Consider the following 19187-nt stretch of genomic DNA (forward strand, 5'->3'; position numbering starts at 1 on the left):
CTGTAAGCTGTAGAGTGCTGTGCAGGAAGCTGAGGACGGCTAGCCGCAGTCCCGTGAGTCCCACGCCTGCCCCGTTTGCAGACCTGGAGTTCCTGTGTGACTCCTCATTTTATTCTGCTGGGAAGCAGGTCAGCACCTCAGACTTGGCAGTGGATGTCTGTCTGTGCCGCCCACCACGAGGGGCCCCCGGCTCCTGGAGCAGTGCTTCTCCCAAGGAGACCACCCTTCCCAGATTCAGACACTGCGCTGGAGGTGGAGCTGACCCCTTCGGCACCACGGAGGGTCCTGGCCAACCAGAGCATTGCACCCCCAACAGAAATGGGTTCAGGGGTGCCCCTGAGGCCCAGGCAGAGCCCACGGGGTGCCGCCACCTGGGGACTTGGTGGGACAGTTCAGAGAGAGCGGGTTTCTTTTCTCCTGGACTCTACTCTGGGCGGGCGGGGCCTGAACTGCTGGTGTCAACTGACCACCGTGTGGAGGCTGAAGCCAGAGCAGAGCTCAGAAGCAAGAAGCAGAGAGAGCCATCCCAGGACACCGTCTGAGCCCCTGGATGCATCTGTCTCTGCAGCTCTCTTGGTTCCGTAAGTCAGTAAACTTAGTCTGTTTTGCATGAGTCAGCTGGAGAGGGGTGTTCTGACCCCTGACTAGCTGCTGTCTAAGCACCAGGGACAGGGGTGGGACCTGCTGGGGTCTGAGGCTGAATGGAGGGTCCAGCAGAGGACCAGCCCAGCCCGGCCCTCTCCATGCAGCCAGACTGAGCTCCCACCCCTCAAAGCAGCTCCAGCCCCAGCTCCTCCTGGAACCTTCTGGACCACCCCAATCCACTTCTGCCTTCCGGGCCCTGAGCACTAAAGGAGGGAGGAAGGGAACAGATGCTCAGGTTTCCTGACACGCTTTAAGCACCGGTTTGGTGTTGGTGTGACTCACAGGGGCTCGCTGAACGCTGCCGCCCTATGGGGGAAGGGTTAGTGAGGAGGCCGAGGGTCAAGAGGGATGCAGTGACTCGCCAAGGTCACAGAGCCTAAGGTGGCAGAAGCAGACTCCCAGAGACTCCCAGTGGCTCCTCCGAAGCCCAGGCATTTGCCCCGCACCCTCTTGCCGGGCTCAGGGAACATCAGATGCCTGCTCTCAGCCCTCGCAGCTCCCTTCTTCCTGGTTCCGAGGTCTCCCTGCCCTGTGGTCTCTGGCCAGCTTCTGGCTCTCGGTCCCCCAGAAGCCGTCCGCCACTCCTGCTCTCCTCCAGCGCCCCCCAGACCGCTTCCTTCCCCCCAGTTCTGGCTTCTGCTCCAAGGGACACAGCCCGATCCTGACCTGTGAGAGGGCAGCACAGCAGGCACGACCCCCTGTGCTGGGAGCTTCTAGTGGCAGGAGCTGTATGGTCTCAGGTCCAGGTGTCCAGGGCCACCCGGCACCCAGCACCAAGTGGACAGTCAGAGACAGCTCTTACGGGGGGGTCATCCCACCTTCTTCCACCCCACGTCTGGGCAGCATCCTTCACAAAGGGCAGTTGGGTGGAAAGGTTGGCAATGAGGACTTGGGGCTGGAGGGCCTGGGTTTGAACCCAGCTTTCCACTGGCTACTGTGAGCTTTAAGCAAGTTAGCCCGGGCTCTCTGTGACTCTGTTTCCTCGTCGTAAAGAACCTACCTCCCAGAATTACTGTGAGGGTGAATCGAGTTCACATGAACACATGTTTATCAGGCACAGAGCCTCACTGTGCATTATTACTATTAGTATTGTTGTTGTTGTTATTTGTCTGTAGAGTAGTGATACCTGTAGGTAGTAACCTGCCTGCCGTGTCCACTGCAGCCCTCACTGGGCCAAGCCTCAGCCTGGGCCCCTCTTCGGGCCCATGTTCTTTCTTCACCAGTCAGTGGGGGCTGGAGTCAATCCTATCATCCCATTGCCCAGACACAGGGTGCCACCAAGCAGGGCTGCCTACCTTGACCCCATCCAGCTGGACTTATGACACCCCAGTTGTCCCTCTAAGCCCTGGGCGGAACCCCAAGGTGGTTCATCAGACACTGATGCACCTGCCTCAGGCCCAGGGAGGAAGGTCCAGAGAAGCCTTCAGTCGACTGTCTCAGGGTGGTTGGACACCCCTTGTCCAGGAGGGCTGACCCAGGACTCCATCCCCTCCATGGTCCCCGGTGAGGCCCCCAGACGACAGGATGATGGCCAGCCTGGAGGAGGCGAGGGGTCAAATGTAACCCTCAGCAGCCACAGTTGTAAAGTTTTCATAAACTCATCATGATTCCAAACCTCGGCCTCATTCACACACTGTGAGCCAGGAGGCAACCCGCTGAAGAGGCCGAACAAAGCAGAAGCTCCCAAGCCAGCTGGCTTACAGCAGGCCAACTGACGTCCCACCCGGGAGCCACCCGGCCCGCGGCGTCAGCGGTGGGGCCGCGGCAGGAAAGGATACTGAAGCTCCGGTCGGTGATGGCCAGGTGCCAGAGGTTGATGCGCAGGTCGTCCGCGGACATGTACGTCTCGCAGTCGCTGTTGACGGAGATGGAGTTGATGTGGTAGGTGTGGCCATTGGCGAAGACCCTCCGGGGGCTCACCTCCACCATCAGATCCATAGGCTTCAGCACGGGCACCTGCGGAGGAGGAGGGGCGGTCAGAGCAGGGGGAGAGGTGCTGGGGGAGGGGTGCTGGCAGGAAACGTCCAGGGCCACGTGATCAAAAGGAGAGGCCAGGAGAGGCCTGGAGCGCGCCACTGGGTGTCCATCCTGCCTGGGTCAGAAGTAAGCAAAGCCACGTGGCCACGTCCATCAGCACCAGCCCTGCAGGGAAGCCTGCCTCCTTTGCTTGGCCTCCTGGGATTGGTTCTGAACCTGCTGCGTGACTTTGAATGAATGGCTGAACCCCTCTGCACCCCAATTTCCTCATTTCTAAAATGGAAGGAGAAGATACCGTGGCAGAGCCAGATTTTCCATCAAACATTTGTGTCCCCTTGTCACGGGTAAGTGGCTGCCCAGGCAGGGACTACATTTCCCAGCTGTCTCTGCAGCTGGGTGTGGCCACATGACTGTTCTGACCAATGGGGTGTGAGCACGCTGATGCCCGACACTTGGGGGCCAAGGCTTAACGGTTAAGAGGCAGCTGTGCCTTCTCTGCCCCTCCCTTTCCACAGCCAGAAGGTGAGGATCCAGGCTTTAGGGATGGAGGCACATGGGATGGAAAGAGCCTGTGTCCCTGCAGGAGAGCCGTGTGCCATCCAGGATGCCTATACCGGAGCTTTCCCTGAGTGAGAAATACATTTCTGTGTAGTCTGCCCTGGGGCTGTTACAGCCGCTGGTGTTAGCGGAACTCGTACAGACTCCCAGAGACAGTGTCAGATAGCGTGGCTTTGCTTCTCTCTGCACCCTCTGCCTGGAATGCTCACCCCTTTTGGACACCTAGTGAACCCCAACTCTTCCTGCAAGATCTGGAGTTAACAGCCTTTTGGATGTACAGCCTGCCACACCCCTGCTCACCCCCAGCACGCTGCACACGCTGCTATCAGGGCTCTCGGTGTGCACTGCGGGGTGTTTTGGGCACGACTCCCCGTTCTAGTAAACTGTACGGTCTTCAAAGGCACAGACAGACAGACATGGCCTCACTGACCTCTCCCTGGCCTGGCTCCAGAAAATATGGGCTGGCATTGCCATCCCCATGTGACCGATGAGAAGACTGGATGCCAAGATGAACCGGGCTTCCTGAGTCACAGAGGCAGGAAATGACAGAGCCAGGACCAGAAGCCAGGTGTGACTGCCCCCAGGGCATCAGGGTGCAAAGGTGTAGACCTGAAACCTGACTTCGGCTTCAACCCTGCCCGGCCGCTTACTAGTGTTACCTCCATTGCGGCCTTCACCTCTCTGGGCCTCAGTTTCCTTATCTGTAAACTGGGTAATGCAGGTGCCTGCTCAGGGCTTCTGTGAGGATTCCATGAGCTGATGCAGGTCAGGTGCGCGTGGAACATCACTCGGTCCACAGTGCCCTCCTCCCCCTCCTCGGGAGGTGACTAGGGGTGGCGGAGCCAGGGCTTACACAGCCACAGTCTCCAGAGTGGGCCCTGGCCGGGGGTGGTGGGGGGGTGCTGCAGGGGCAGTGGGAACTGTGCCCGGGAGAGAGGCAGCAAGGCCATCCTCGGAGCGAGGAAGAGAGCAGACTCCGGTGAAGGAGGACGCAGACCTTTGTCAGCTAACTGCGGCGCTCCTGAGCCCCGGGCAGCAAGCACCAGGTACAATGGCATGAATCCAATCAGAACTGGGTGGCAGCGGGCAATGGGGGACCCACTGCTTGCACTCATGTGGGAGAGGAGACAATAGGCTGATACACGTGTGTGTGTGTGTGTGTGTGTGTGTGTGTGTGTGTGTGTGGTTTCAGGAAGCAGTAGGTGCTCTCAAGAAAAATAAAACAGGTGAGGGGACAGGGCAGCAGGGGCTGGTGACCAGCTGGAAAGGTGACCAGGAGGTGACATGTGGGGAGGGGCTGAAACAGGCTGATGTGGGACCCTAGAGAATCTCCTTCTCCCAGGGGACCTCCCCCAAACCCACCTACTCTTAGGCTGGGCCTGGGGCTCCCTGGGGCTCCCACGGCCCTGTAATCCCTCATTACGGCCTTGACCACGTGGTAAGTTGTTGGCTTCTTGTTTGTTTCCCCAATGCACTGGGCAGTGCTTAGGGGCGCTGTGTGTCTTCTCGTGTTCATCTCTGTATATCTCTGGTACTCAGCCCAGGGCCCAGCACAGACAGGTCTTCAGGCGAATGAGTGAATGGGTGAGTCAATGAACAAATGAGCTATGTCCCTCCCTGGGGGACAGCTGAGATGGGAGGTGACAGCTTTGGTGCTGCAGTGGGGGTGGGCAAGCACTAAGCATTCCTTTTGGTACAAAGGCAGCTCTGCAGCCGCCATGAGATGTTCTCATGTACGAGGGCGCCCAGCGTGAGCCTGTGTGGGTGTGTGAGCCTGGGTGTGCATGCGTGAGTGTGTCAGTGTGCACATGCATGTGCCCGAGTGTGCATGTGTGTGTATGCAGTATCGGTGTGCATGCCCACCTGGCTCTGGGTGGTTCTTGTGTTGAGTCTGTGCTTCGGGACTGTCTGCCCGCGTGTCAGTGTTGGTGTGTCTGGCACCCTCCATGCGGCCTTCCGCATGTCCGCAGGTGTCAGATATTCTATGTCAGCTCCAAATCTTGCCTTCCCTTCCTTCAGGGCATGGCCACCACCTGCCCTGGGGATCCCTGGAGTCTCTCTCAAGCCACACCTGCTCCTGGAGAAGGTCAGGGCATCGCTGGCATAGCAAAGTCTCAGCATCTCAGTCTGCTTCCCCCTCCTTCTGGCTACGTTGTTTTCCCCTGGCAGCCTTGGAACTGTTCACCCGGTGCTCCAGCCATGCACCACCATCCCCAGACCACATTTCAAAGCCAGAAAGCAAAGGGAGGAGAGGAAGAGGGAAGAGAAACCTGCCCTGAAGGTTTGGAGGTTTCATGAACAAAACTTTCCCCGCACCCGTGCTCTTCCAGAAGGCACAGTGTAGTCAAGGTGAAAGGCAGGAGGACAGACACATGAACACTAAGGACAGAGCAGTGTGGGATGCAAAAAGCTAGAGGGGACAGAGAAGGATAAGGATTCATCTGGCTGGTGTAGGAAAGACTTTCAGAGGTGCAGGCTAATAGGGTTTTAAAGGATGAATAGGAGTTCACCAAATAAACAAGGTAGAGAAAGGCATTCCTGTGTGTCCCTGTGTCACAGAGCTGACCTCCAGTGTGGGGGTGGCTCCATGTCTATTTCCTTGGGGGCCTGGGTACACTTTGGGGGTAGGCACTCAATCTCACCTTGCTCAGCTCTGGGATCCCAGAGACCTAGCACAGGGCCTAGCAGAGAGCAGGTTCTCGGTAAATAATAGCTGCCTCTAGCAAAATGGCCCAGATTAGGTAGAGAGCTTCGCAGGGTTCGGGAGGCTTGGGTGAACTGGGGAGGAGACAAGGTGAGAGGCTGGATGAGGAAAGACCCAGGCACCCACGTTCTTTCCCCCTTTCTTCTCCTCCAGCCTTAGTTTACAGTTAAGTGCCATTTCGGGAGGTGTGTGACATACAGAGAAAAATCTCAGACGCTGGGTGGGAAATAAGCAAGATTCCCATGGGCCACTGGCTCTGCCGCAAATGCCAGGCCAATCAAGAGGTGATAATTGCCTCCTCCCCCCAGATGAAACCCTCATAAACTTTCTTGGGGCTTGGAGGTGGGGGGGAGCGGGGGGCACCCTCACTCCCGTTATTCAATGTCAAAGCTAATTGGCTTCCCTGCTTTCTCAGAATTTATTTGTGCAATTTGCCAGTCATTTAGAGGCCAATGTGTTTAAACATTTATTCCTCCTTCTGGGAACAACATTGATTGCCATTTCATATTTATGACAGTTGGCTGGGTGCTGAGTGCGGGGCGTTTGCTAAGCCATTGCAGAAAAAAACCGAGTCGTTATCTCCTGTTTGCTGGTGCGGAAACTGAGGCACAGAGCAGGGAAACGGCCACAGCCATCTGACCAGTGGTGGGTGGGTCTGTGAGCAGTTTGGGAGCCTGGAGGGACCTTAGCACCACCGCGGCACCACGCAGCACCACCGCCCGCTTGGAGCAGCAAACACAGCCACGGTAGGAACCCAGGGAGACAGCATTCCGTGTGATGTGAACTCAGACCTTTCAAATCTGCTAAAGGGTGCGGTCACCTCCCGAACCTCATCCTCGTTCAGTCTTGAGACTCTGAGGCCCCCTCCCTGAGCAGGGCCTGTCCCAGGCTTAGACCAGACCCGCCCTCAGACTCTTCATTCACTGTGGCCTCCTGGTGCCTAGAGCAGGGCTGGGCGGCACACAGCAGGTGCTCAGTAAGTGTGGCTGAATGAATAAATCTGGCATCACCTCCAGCAAACACATGGGTGGCTGAAAGCACCCACCCTCTTCCAGGCACGGTTCTGGAAGCCAGGGATGGACAAGGCGGCCTCTAACCATCCCCATGGCTCCCCTGGGAGGCAGGAACTTCACTTCCACTTCACGGAGGAGACTGGATGCTGATGCTGACTGTGGAGCTAGACTTCCCTGGGTTTGGATCCAGCTCTCAGTTTCCTCATCTGTAAGATGGGGATGCTAATCACATACCCACGATAGGATTTTGCTGAGGACTGAATGATTCTATAGCCAGAGCGCTTGGGAGACACATGCTCAAGTGTCTGTTCTTGTTCCAGATGAGGAATCAGAGGCTCGTGGTGGCCTGCTCAGGGTCACACCACCAGGACGCGGCGGAGGCAGGATTTGAACCCGGGTCCTGTGACTCCAGAACTCTTTCACGTCTCCCAGCCTCCCCGCTGGAAAAACATGAGTCCTTTTTTGCTTTTCATCGCGTTGGGAGCAAAAGTTTGCCTTCACACGGCTCTGCCACTTAACCTTCCAGGCCGCTCTTACATCAAGGCAATCTCTGCACTGAGCCTTCATAAAGGCTGCAAGAATCACAAGTTCTGGGTGCCCCTCTGACCCCCGGCAAAGGGCTGGGAACCCACAAAGCTCCGCTCACAGGTTCTCCTCCTGGCTCTGCCACTTGCTCAGCTGAGCTGCTCTGGGAGAGTTGCTGCCTCTCTCTGGGCCTCCGTTTCCCTATTTGTATAACAAGGGGTTAGAGAACATGCTCTCCAGCCTCGGGTGCAGCTGAAAAGGGCTTCATGGACACGCATCACCTCGCCTCATCCCCACGAGATTTCCAGAAGAAAGATGATCCTCTCTGCTTTGCTGGGGAGGAAACTGAGGCACAGAGCACGAAAATGATGGTGGCCACCCAGCAAATAAGCAGCCCAGCTTCTTAAGTTCTGGATCGGAACCTGACTATGGTTCAGATCGCCAAGGCCCTTCCCAGTCCTGAAATCTTCGCTGTGTAATAAACAAAGCACAAACTGCACTTCGCTTGCGGGAACCGTCCGTGTGCCACAACTTACCTGCAGTGACGTCACCGTGGACAGGTCCTTAAGCTTCCCCTCCTCATCTTTCAGGTTATAACCCTCGGGCCTCTTATCACGTTCAGTAATCTTCCATAGTTTGATAGTTTTATCTTTAAAAATAGAACAAAATGAAACAAGACACATGAAACAAAGTGAAACAAAACAAGGTACACAATGGAGTACCCACCTGAGTCTGCAAGATAAGGGTGCATCAACCCACAAGTTACTTAACCTTATCCTGTCCTGGGACATGAAGTTTCTTTCTAATTGGACTCCTTCTGTCAACGGATGCAACGAACATCTTTGCAAAGGGAACGTTTGTCGTCATGCTCGAGCTCCTCACAATTGATCCCAAAGGTGAAACTGTTGGGTCAAAGAGCGTGACCTTTCAAGGGCAGTGATCAGTCTTTCAACTAATTTCTGCAAAAACTGTACTAACGAAGCTTCCTGTTTTTTACCCTTCCTTGGCATCTTATTTCCTGAGATGCATCCTGCCCATCCAGCAACTCAGCTCTCTGGAAGCCTCACTTCTCTGGAATGCTGCCAAGAACATCAAAAGAGTAACCTTTACCAGCTGTGATGGTTCATTTTAGATGTCAACTTGGCTAAGCTATGCTACTCAGATATTTGGTCAAATGTGTGGATGTCACTCTGAAGGTATTTTTTAGATGAGATTAACATTTAAATCCATGGACTAAAGCGGATTATCCTCCACAATGTGGGTGGGCCTCCTCCAATCAGCTGAAGGCTTTAGAGAAAAAAGACCGAGGTCCCCTGAGGAAGAGGGGGCTCTGCCAGCAGATGGCCTTCAGACTCGAGCTGTAGCAGCATCAGCCCCTCGCTGGGCCTCCAGCCCGCCCTGCAGATTTTGGACTTGCCAGCCTCCCCAGTCAGGCGTGCCAATTCCTGAAAATAAATCTCTCCTTATATATCTATATCTAAGTCTACATCTATACCCATATCTCTGTCTACACTCACACACACACACACACACACACACACACACACACACACACACACACCCATCCTATTAGCTCTGTTTCTCTGAGAACCCTGACTAGTACAGCAGCCAAAACAATCACTTCCACGCTCCTGAGGAGGAAGGGGAGAAAACTGCTATCAATTTAACACCTGACAGGTGCCCATGGACAGGCTACTAGGAAAGGGTGGAGCTGGGATTCAAAACCAGGGGTGGGAAGCTTTGAGGGTGTGGGTGCTTGGAAATTCCTACAGCTGACCTTTCCCCCAAAGAGGCAGGCAGAGAATGACACTCTCTGTTAAATGATTAAAAAGAAAAAAGCAGCATGTGAACGAGGCTCAGTTGCTGGCGCTGTTCTAAGCTCGCTATGATGTTATTTCCTTCCATCTTCCCCAAAACTCTATGAGGCGAGAAGAGCCATCAAGTTCAGAAGAGGAAGCGCCGGGGCCAGGGTGTTAACTGCATTAGGGGCTCCTGCCCTGGGTGACCTCTTCTGGTGGTGGGGGACCTCTCACTGCCTCTGTTCCAGCACCTGGGAAGGGCCCCTCTGCCTCTGAGACGGGGTTTGCTGAACATGACTCCGTGCCAGGCACCCCTCAGGGGACACAGACCATCAGAATGGCAGGAGCTCCAGAGGGCAAGCCCTGGAGGGTCAGCAGGGGTGGGAAGGCCCACGGGAGGGACACCTTGCTCTGCTGAGCGGTCAGGGAAGGCTCAGTGAGAGCTGACACCCAGTGGAGGCCTAAGGGATGAGGCGGGGTGTTGGCCAGGTGGAGGCAGGGAGAGCCGGCCTTCGGGCACAGAGATGGGTTGGTGGCTTGTGTCTGACCGGTTTCAGGGATGCCGTAAAGACCGCCCTAAGGAGGAGTCTGACTCCCTTGGGAAGGCAGGTGGCATCATCTCATAAGACTCATCCACCCTGGTCTTGGGGTGCTGGGTGGGCAACACCTCCCTCCACCCTTGTTGCAACTCCAGAGGGAGACAGGTGAGGAAACTGAGGCTCAGAGAAGCCAGGCCACTCCCCAAGGTCCCCAGGCTGGGACAGAAGCCAGGACCCTCCTAGCTCCCACCCCAGGCGCCTTTTATCACGGGGATGAGAGGTGAAGGAGGATGCGCAGGTGGGACGTCAACGTGGGAAGCGGGGCCTCTGGCTCCAGGCCCACTGCTGGCGGAGGCAAGACGGCCCCAGGAACCGCAGCCTCTGAGTGGGACCATGGCAAAGCAAGCGTCTGGCCGGGAGCCTCCTCGGGGGCCTCCTTGGGGATGCGAACCGTCTCCCAGAGGCAGATGGCCAGCGGCCAGGCAACCAGTGCCCCTCCTGCACCATCTACTGAGGACCCCAGATCATCCAGTGACACCCTCCACTCTGGGGTGGTCTGGGATTCTGGGGGTTGTGGACAAAGAGGCAAGTCTGAATTGAGTGTTGATTGTTTCCCTTGACCTGGCCTCCTTTGTCCGTCCCCAAATTGAAGTATCCACGGACATGCTCAAGGAGCTGCTATTTACAGCAGAGGGAATAAGCCCCCGTCCGACCACCAGGAGAGGGTGGGCAAGTGTAGTCAGTGCATGGTATTTACCCGCTACTCAAAATACTATTTTTCAGGAGCTCTAAAGACCTAGAAAGACCTAGGAAAATGCTCACAATGTGAGTGAGGTGAAAAATGGCATTTGAGGACAAATTGCTGCAGTACGTGTGCACGAGAGCACGCGTGCCTACACACACGTGCACACGCAGGCACACGCACACGCCCAGACCGGCCCGGCTGCCTCACCGTTGGTGGACAGCAGGGAGTGGGCGGCATTCTGCTGAGGGAGCCACTTGATCTTGTTGATCTTCTCCTCTATCTCCAGACTCTTGAGATAGTCGAACTCCGGCTCGTGGCTCTGGAAAGTGCTGTAGACGTCATACTCGCCCTGGCTGTGTGGCGCATTTTTACTCTGCAAGGAAACCAGACCCTGAGCTCCAGGATGGTGGGGCGGGGTGGGGAGGAAGCCGGCACTGGGACAGGGACGGGATTGGTCAAACCCACGCAGGGCCTGGGACAGCCATGGCGACCGGGCATCCAAGCAAGGGTCTGAAGCAGAGACTCTCTGCTTTTTAAATGCTGTGCAGCCATGGCCAAGCTCCATCACCTCCTCCGTCCAGTAAGCACGAACAAGGGCAACCGCGCCTGCTCATGTTTACTGAGCACCTACTGTACACGGGACACTGAGCTAAGTGCTTCTCACGCCTCCTCTCATTCTATCCTCGACGCCCCTCTGTGGTGGGTACCATGACTCCCCCCACTTTACAGATGAGCACGCAGAGGCTCAGAGGTGAGTCGACCCCCCCCCCCCCCCGCCAAAGCCACATGTCCACAAAGTGCTGTCACTCGCTCCACTGAGGTCTGTCTAGCACCAAGGCCAAGGCTCTGATGTGCCCCTCACATCCTTGTGTCCAACTTGGGTCTGACTCGAGGAATGAACGCATTCTGGAGCAGATTTAACATTGGGGCCAGACACCCTGCAATGTCAGACAGACATCGGGATAGACTGGGATAGGGTATCCTCCCCCCAGCTTTCCTGAGCGGGTCCCCTTCCGGTTTAGGCAGCCAAGCTCATTGTAGTGAGGACCTCCTGGTGGAGCCGCCAACATAGTGAGGTGGTGAGTCCATCGCGGGTACCGGGGACCACTTCCTGGTAGACAATTCAAGTTTATATGACAACATGAAACTACACCTAAAACTGCCTGGGAGCAAAAACAAAGGTAGTCAACCAAGCACAATTTCAAGTTTTCTGTTGGTTTTTCAAAAGTATCTATTTATATATTTCTTTTCCTGTTGTGCTTTTGGAAAGCTTTAAAGTTCTTCAATATTTCTGCCTCGAATTCACTTCATCTCCTGCAAGCACTGGCTACGGAGGTCCGTGGGGCCAGAATGAAGAAAAAAATTAACGGAGAAATATTCACAACTGAGAAACTTGTGCTTCTCATGAATCAAAGAGCTCCGGCCACAGTGCTGGGCTTATTAGACAACCAGTTTCTCAGCTATCTGCTTTCTGGCTATGTGTTCTTGGTAAGTTATCGCAACCCTCTGAGCTCTGATGTCCTCATCTGTAAAATGAGGATGATAATAGCACCTAATGGCACCACGAGGGTTGTCATGAGGGAGGGTTATGGGAGTGACCACAGGTGAAGTCAGACCTCAGGGAACATTAGCTGTGGTGCGGATGCTGAGGAACTGGAGGGGGGAGGGTGATACTGCAGCTCCTCTTCCCCCACCACCTCCCCTTCCCTCCTGCCCCCTCCTCTCCTTCTCTTCCGCATCCTGCTTCCCCTATCCTCCCTCCACCTTCCTTCCCACCTTCCTCTCCTCCCCCGACCCTGGTGTCACATTAGATCCTGTCTTCAGCATCTAATCCCAGCCCTGAAAGGCAGGGTGGTGTGTGAGTGACAGGCCACAGCCAGTCTTGGTTTCCATCCCTGGTCTTTGCTCACTAGCTGGGTGACTGCAGGCGTCCTCACCTATGAAACGGGGTGTCAGTCCCCACCCTCAGAGGTGGGCTGTGAAGAGTAAATGGGAAAAGCACGTGGAGAACGAAGTGAGGAGTCTGCATGTAGTAGGTGCTCAACAGATGGGGCCTTTTAATCACCAGGCTCTTCCAGTGGTTCAGAAACGTTGCCGCGGGTAGGCTGTTCCAGACAGCAGACCTCACTGGGGCGAGGCCCGGGGCTGGGCAAAAGCACCCACCCCAGACAGAGGGCCACCCCACAGCTGCGGAAGGGTCCGTCCTCCCCTCCACCCGGCTCTGGCCGGACAGCACCAGCTCACCGAGGCAGAGGCAGTTTAATCAGGAGTCTGTTTCTCCAGGGTCTAGGACACAGTGGCCAATCAGCAAACTTCCACTCAGCAGAGGGGGCTCCGAATATGGTGCTGCGACTCGAGCCGGTGGGCTCCCCTCCCTGGGCCTGCCCGGTCCCCGCCCCCCCACCACCCCCGCACGCCACGGGCCGGCGGGATGCCCAGAGGCCCCCTGCGGGTTAAAGCCTGGGCTGAGGGTGGTCTCCCTCCCACCGGGCCCCACCGCACCTCCGGTTCCCGCTGGAAGATGACGACCCGGCCACCCTTGTCGCCGGTGGCCAGCAGCTCCCCGGTGTGGTTGAACTCGACGGTAGAGATGATGTCGGCTGTGGTGGAACAGAGACGGGAGGGTGTGGCTCATTAGGACCCAGGGCCGTGCAGGCGGACAGAGCTGCCCCTGCCCAGCCCCGGGGCCCCCATCGGACAGCGGGAGCCCTGCCCCCTCCCCGCTGGTCGGGGGACAGAGACCCGCTCCCGGGTGTCTTGCCTTCCTTCCCGCTCCCCTTCCTCCTGAAGCAGTCTGGGGGTTCCCTCGTGTGCCGCCCAGGTGACTGGGATGCAAATCTGACACTCACTAGCCCAACTGCTGGGAGCCACGGAGACCAACTGTACCCCGCCCTGCCTCCACTGAGCTCCTCAAGGGTGGCACCCCCGAAACCTTCGCATTCCCGGCCTGGGCCCCGTAGGCACCGAAAGCTCTGGTCAGGCTTCAGCACGATGGATCTACTTTCAAACAAACCACAGATCTGACTACCCCCAGGCAGGTTCTCATACTCTGTCCTCCTTCCAGCCGCCAGGATGATGGTTCACCCCTCCCCCACCCCGGCTCACGGGGTGTTTCTGCTCCAAGCCCCTCCTCTGCATCCTCCTCCGCCTCAGATGAAGGCAGTTCCGTCCTCCCCGCTGGCTCGGGCCCGAGCCTTTGGGTCACCCTGACTCTCCCCTCTCTCCCTCACCCTCCACATCCAGTCCTGTTGTCTCAGCCTTCAAGATACATCCAGATGCCGCCGTCACTTCTCACGCCTCTCGCCTGGATCACTGCAACGGGCTCCCATCCGATCCCCTCCATTGCTCCTGGCCCAGACACAAGCTGGCCTCCACAGAGCAGCCAGAGGGAGCTTTCTCGGACCCCTCCAGAGGCTCCCCACCCAGAGAGGAAAGGCGAAGGTCTTCCGAGTATCTAAAGCCTTGAGTGACCTGTGGGCCCCCGAGGCAGGCCACGTCAGGAGCCCAAATCTTCACCCTGTCCCGCACTTGCCCCTGGCACTTGGCATTGCCTCCCACCCTGGGCCGGGTACCGTGCCCTGTGATGGGCTTTGGCCCGCGGGACGCCAGCAGACAAGCCGCCGTCCTGCGCTTCCGCCGCGGCCCCGGAGGAGGACCTGCCCAGGCCCGCGGCAAAGCCGCCCAGCTGAGCTGCCTGGTCACCCGGTCCAACCAAGCCTAGATCGGCGGGGTTGGCAGATGCGTGACAAAAAACGTTAGTGTTGAAATGCCCCGTGTTTTAACTCAAGGAAAGGTAACGGACCCCTACCCAACTTCCTACTGCTCTCAGCCTTGCTCTCCCACTCGGACTCAGGCTCCCTGCTGATTCTCAAAATACCAGCTACCTTTTGTCTCAAGAACTGCTCTCTCAGCCTCGAGTGGTTTTCCCAGTCCTCTTTCCTATTCCATACATGCCTTTTCCTTTTCCAATCACGTGCCTTCAGAGGCAGCTCCTGACCCGCACTGGCCTCTGAGCCACAGGTAAATGCCAGCTCTGACAGCGGAAGGAAAGAGGACAGAGGAAAGGTGTTTCAGAAGCAGGATAATGGGCTGGACGTACTCACTGATCAGGATAAGAGCACGTTTCATTCAACTTAAAAATAAAGGGAATAAAAATCAAGGGCAGCCGCTCTTTGGGATCACGGAGATGCTCGCTGGGTGTGGAAGTGGCCCGGCTGCCTGACGCTTGTCCCTGTGTGGGCAGCCTGCCTGGCCCAGGGCCACAGGAGGGCCACAGCCGGCGGCACAGCCCAGCAATGCCGGGTTCCTGCACGAGGCTCTGGTTCTTGCTGTCTCATGTCAGCACGCCCTTAGGGCGGAAGAGCAGGATATAAAGCTGTATGTAAAATGTCTTTAATTATATAGACCAGTGATCACAGCCATGTTAAACAGCAAACAAACTGGGCAGAGAGAAAACAAGCTGGAAGAGACTTTTCTACCACGTTAAACAGAGATTGCTTGAGGGCGGTTGAAAGAAAATATTTTTTTCCTTCTCTTTCTATGTTTCCATGTTTTCTAGATCTTCTGTGATGAATGTATATTTCTTAATAGCTTTACTGAGGTGTAACTGATATACACAAAAATGCACATTTTTAATGTGTGCAATTTAATGAGTTTGGACGTATGCATAGTATATATTATTTTTATGATGGAAAAATAACAATGCTATTTAAACTAAAAACGCCAGTGTAACCACTGGTAGCCAGAGCAAATGTGGTCCATAAATGCTGGGCAGCTACCACAGTAACAGACAATAACATCTGCAGGCAATTTACAATTTATGTGTCAGTTTTATATCTGCTGCCTCCTTTGAACCTCATGCCGGCCCCTGAGGGAGATATGACTATCATTTCTATTGGCAACTGAGGAGATGGATGGAGGCCCATCCACAGTGACAACCCCCTGAGCTGTTCATGGACCAATCTGAAGTCCTGGGTTGGAGTCCTGGCGTCAACGCCTGGGCTATGTGACCCTGGGTGGGCTACCTCGCTGCTCTGAGACTCAGTGTTTTCATCTGTAGCATGGCTATAGTAGAGTCTTCCCGTGATTAGAAACTCAAGAGAGATGTTGGAGGTGAGAGGGTTTGGGAGGGTTGAAGGACCGTGACACCAAGGAATGTTGGATGACCAAAATCTACCAGACAGAAAGTCAAAGCTTTTTCTCATCTTTGCTTCTGGCCTCCACAGAAGTGGCAGCTGCCAGCTCAGAAATGTGCCAGATAAATCTGAGATTCAACCTCACGGTACAGGTTTGGGAGTCCTGACCACCAGCCCCTCCAGTCCCCTTCTGCAAACATTTACAAAGCAACTAAAGACCTCAGGCCAGGGCACTGCTTCCTGCGTCCCAGAAAGGGGCCGGTGGATATTTAACATCCATTCATTGTTACAGTAAGTGTCTTCTAGAGCTTGCCTTAGGAAAAGTTACCTCCCCTGAGAGCTGGAAGTTGTCGTCAGTAAAATCATGCAATTGGAAAGTCCATGCTCTCATTTTGGAATGTTTGACACATCTCCAGCCTCAATACCACCTCCCCTAGGAAGCCTTCCTGGAGAGACCTCCTACCCCCCGGTACAGTAGTCTCTCCTACAACTGTGGTCTCACGCCCACTATGTTCCCCTCATTAGATGTCAGGCCCTTCAGGGGAGACAGCAATTGGAAGAAAAGGCAGCACTGGGTGAGCTTCTTATTTTCATGGCTTTTAGCCTGAGGACAGGTCCCAGTCTGTGCCACATGGCTACTGAAACTCAGATAGAAAGTCATATTTTTAGGCTCTATAAACCAGAAGACAGAATCTGGGGAAATCCTAGTAGCTGAAAAATGAGGTATTTAATCCTGGAAATGGGGTCTAAAGAGCAGTCCCCAAATGCAACACATAAACCCTGCCCCAATCTTTAGCTGGCTGCAAAGTGCACATGTACACACGATAGACTCCAGGCAGAGCTGCTAAGGCTAAAAGACGTGAACCAGGATTTGTGCTGGGACAGAGTTCGAAGTTGAGTTCAACCAAGTTAACTGCTTACGAATGCAAAACAAAACAAAGACACTTTTTGGAGGGACATACTAAACATCTAGAGTCTCTATGGTATTGCCTTTCTCAACACCCAGGACATTCTCCAAAATTATACGAAGATACACAAAGAAATAGGAAAATATCACTCATACTGAATAAAGAGACAATCAAGGAAAGAGACCCTGAAGTCCCCTGGATACTGGGATTAGCAAATGACGATTTTTAAAGTGGCTATTATAACTATGTCCAAGGATATAAAGGAAAATTTGCTCTCACTGCATGAAAAGAAAGGAAATTTCAACAGAGAAATAGAAACTATTTTAAAAATAGCTAAATGGACAATCTATAACTGAAAAATACCACATATGAGAATCACTGAACTGCTTAACAGGAAATTTGAGATGACAGAAGAAAGAGTTAGTAAATGTGAAGATATATCGATAGAAATTATGCAACCAGAAGAACAGAGAGAAAATAAATTTAAAAAGATAAAGCACAGATCCTGGGGGATCTGCCGGAAAACATCAAATGTCTATGTGTACTTGGAGGTCCAGAAGGAGAGGAGACAATAGAGTAGAAGAAAGACTTGAAATAATGACTGAAAAATGCCCCAATACGGTAAAAGACTAATTTACAAATTAAGGAAGCTCAGCTAACTCCAAGTAGGAAAAATACCAAGAAATCACACCTAACCATCAAACTGCTGAAAACCAAAACAAAAATGAAATTTTGTAAGCAGGTAGAACAAAAACCACATATTATATTCAGAGGCACCAAGACTCAGATAACTGCTGATTTCTCATCAGAAATAACAGAGTCCAGAAGGCTTTTAAAGTGATGAAGGAAAATTTAAAAACCTGTAAACCCAGACTTCTGTATCCAGTGGAATTATACTTCAAGGATAAAGGGCAAATAAAGACATTTTGGTGAAAACTCTCCACGGACCAGTGATTGAATCTCAGGACAAGCCCACTGCCCTATCATCACTCTCTCTTTACATTTAAGAAACTTGGTCAGGAGGTGAGGCACTGGTCCAGAGTCCCATTTGGGGCTTTTGCAGTGCATTGCCCTGGCAGGTCCCGGTCCCTGCACCACAGGGCCGAGTTACCAAACAGCTGATGCCTCAAGCTCAGGGTCACAACTCAGCCACTGGGAGAGGTCCGCCAAGTCCCCTTGTTGTGGGTGACGACCACCCCATGAAAACCCAAGGCGCCCTTCTACTTGTGAGGTCCCCTTGCCTTTCTGCTGCAGCTCTGGGAGTCCCCCAAATGGCAAGGCAGAGTTGGAAGAGGCAGCTTGGACCACTGGACAGAGAGGCAGCAGTCCGCCCCCTGGGACTGGGTATGGCACAGCCCTATCAGTGCAAGCCCAGAGCCAACTGGTTTGGGAGCCAGAAAGCCACACTGTGGTCCAGCATGAGCTCAAGAAGAAGTCAGGGGTGGTGTCCCAAGTGACCAGTCCAGTGACAGGTGCAGAGGGAGAGCCAGAGCCAGAGATGGGCAAAGACCATGCTATGGGTTGAATTGGGTCCCCCAAACATATGTGGATTTCCTACCCCCTGGTACCTGTCACTGTGCCCTTATTTGGAAATAGGGTCTTTGCAGATGATCAAGTTAAGATGTGGTCATACTGGGTTATATGGGCCCTAAATCAACGACTGGTGTCCTGAGAAGAAGGCCATGTGAAGACACAGGGGCACACAGACACATGGGGGGAAGGCCATGTGGCAATGCAGGCAGAGATTGCAGTGATGCATCTACAAGCCCAGGAATATCAAGGACTGCTGACCACCACCAGAAGCTGCAAGAGGCCCGTGACAGATCCTTCCCTGGAGCCTTCAGAGCAAGCACGACCCTGATGGGTACCTTGACTCCAGACTTGCAGCCTCCAGAACTTCGAGGGAAGAAACCTCTGTTGCTTTAAGCCACTGAGGAGTTTGTCACAGCTTCCCCAGCCAACATACAGAGAGAACAGAGAAGAAACGAGAGGCCGTGCGGGCAACGCTCTGGAGACCCAGGCTGCACCCTGGGCTGCGGCTCCTCCTGGTGTCACGTGGGGGAGGATCAGCCCTTGGATCTCCAGGTGCCCCTTGTGTCTTTTTCATCAGGAGGAAGGTATTCCGGTCCCAGCCTCGGTACATATTAGCTGTGTGACCTCATCCAAATCACACTCTCTCTGAGCCCTAACTGTCTCACCCGTCAAATAGGAACTGTCATCCCTGCCTGGTCACAGTTCTCCTAGGGTTTATGTGAAATTCAAATGATTCCGTGGACTGGAAAGCTCCCTGGAAATTGTGGCAGAGGCCTGCAAATTCGAGGAGGAGATTAAGCTGCTCATCAGGGAGACTCCTCCCCTGCTCATCTCACCATTCATCACTGTAAGTGCTGTCGCCACCATTAATGATCCCTCGGCATCACAGCTCAGGGCCGGAGCGAGGGCCCCCAGAAAGCCCAGCTTGATCCTTCTGATGGGATTGCTGCATTTAATTAGTATTGTCGGAGGCGTCAGGGCTGATGAGGAGGGAGGTGGGAGAGGAAACAGGTTCCGTCTGCTGCTGAATGAAAGAGCTCGGTGAGAGGAAGGAGGCTCCGTGTGCCCGGCTGGGACGCGACTCTGTGAGCAAGCGTATACAGCAT

General features: G+C 54.5%; 1 protein-coding gene across 5 annotated transcripts in view; it reads right to left on the reverse strand.

Moving 5' to 3' along the window:
* PPP2R2C (protein phosphatase 2 regulatory subunit Bgamma) overlaps positions 1–19187 on the reverse strand; it is a 138554-nt gene that overhangs the window by 40973 nt on the left and 78394 nt on the right. For all 5 annotated transcript variants that reach the window (XM_067035556.1, XM_067035555.1, XM_059067314.2 and 2 more), the window contains exons 2-5: positions 13008–13105; positions 10713–10878; positions 7959–8071; positions 2424–2601 (exon numbers count right to left, since the gene is read on the reverse strand). In XM_067035556.1, coding sequence (XP_066891657.1) covers positions 2424–2583 — 160 coding nt within the window. In that variant the 5' untranslated portion in view covers positions 2584–2601; positions 7959–8071; positions 10713–10878; positions 13008–13105. The remainder of the gene's footprint in view (positions 1–2423; positions 2602–7958; positions 8072–10712; positions 10879–13007; positions 13106–19187) is intronic.

The sequence above is a fragment of the Kogia breviceps genome, chromosome 6, assembly GCF_026419965.1.
Source record: "Kogia breviceps isolate mKogBre1 chromosome 6, mKogBre1 haplotype 1, whole genome shotgun sequence".
NCBI lineage: Eukaryota > Metazoa > Chordata > Mammalia > Artiodactyla > Physeteridae > Kogia > Kogia breviceps.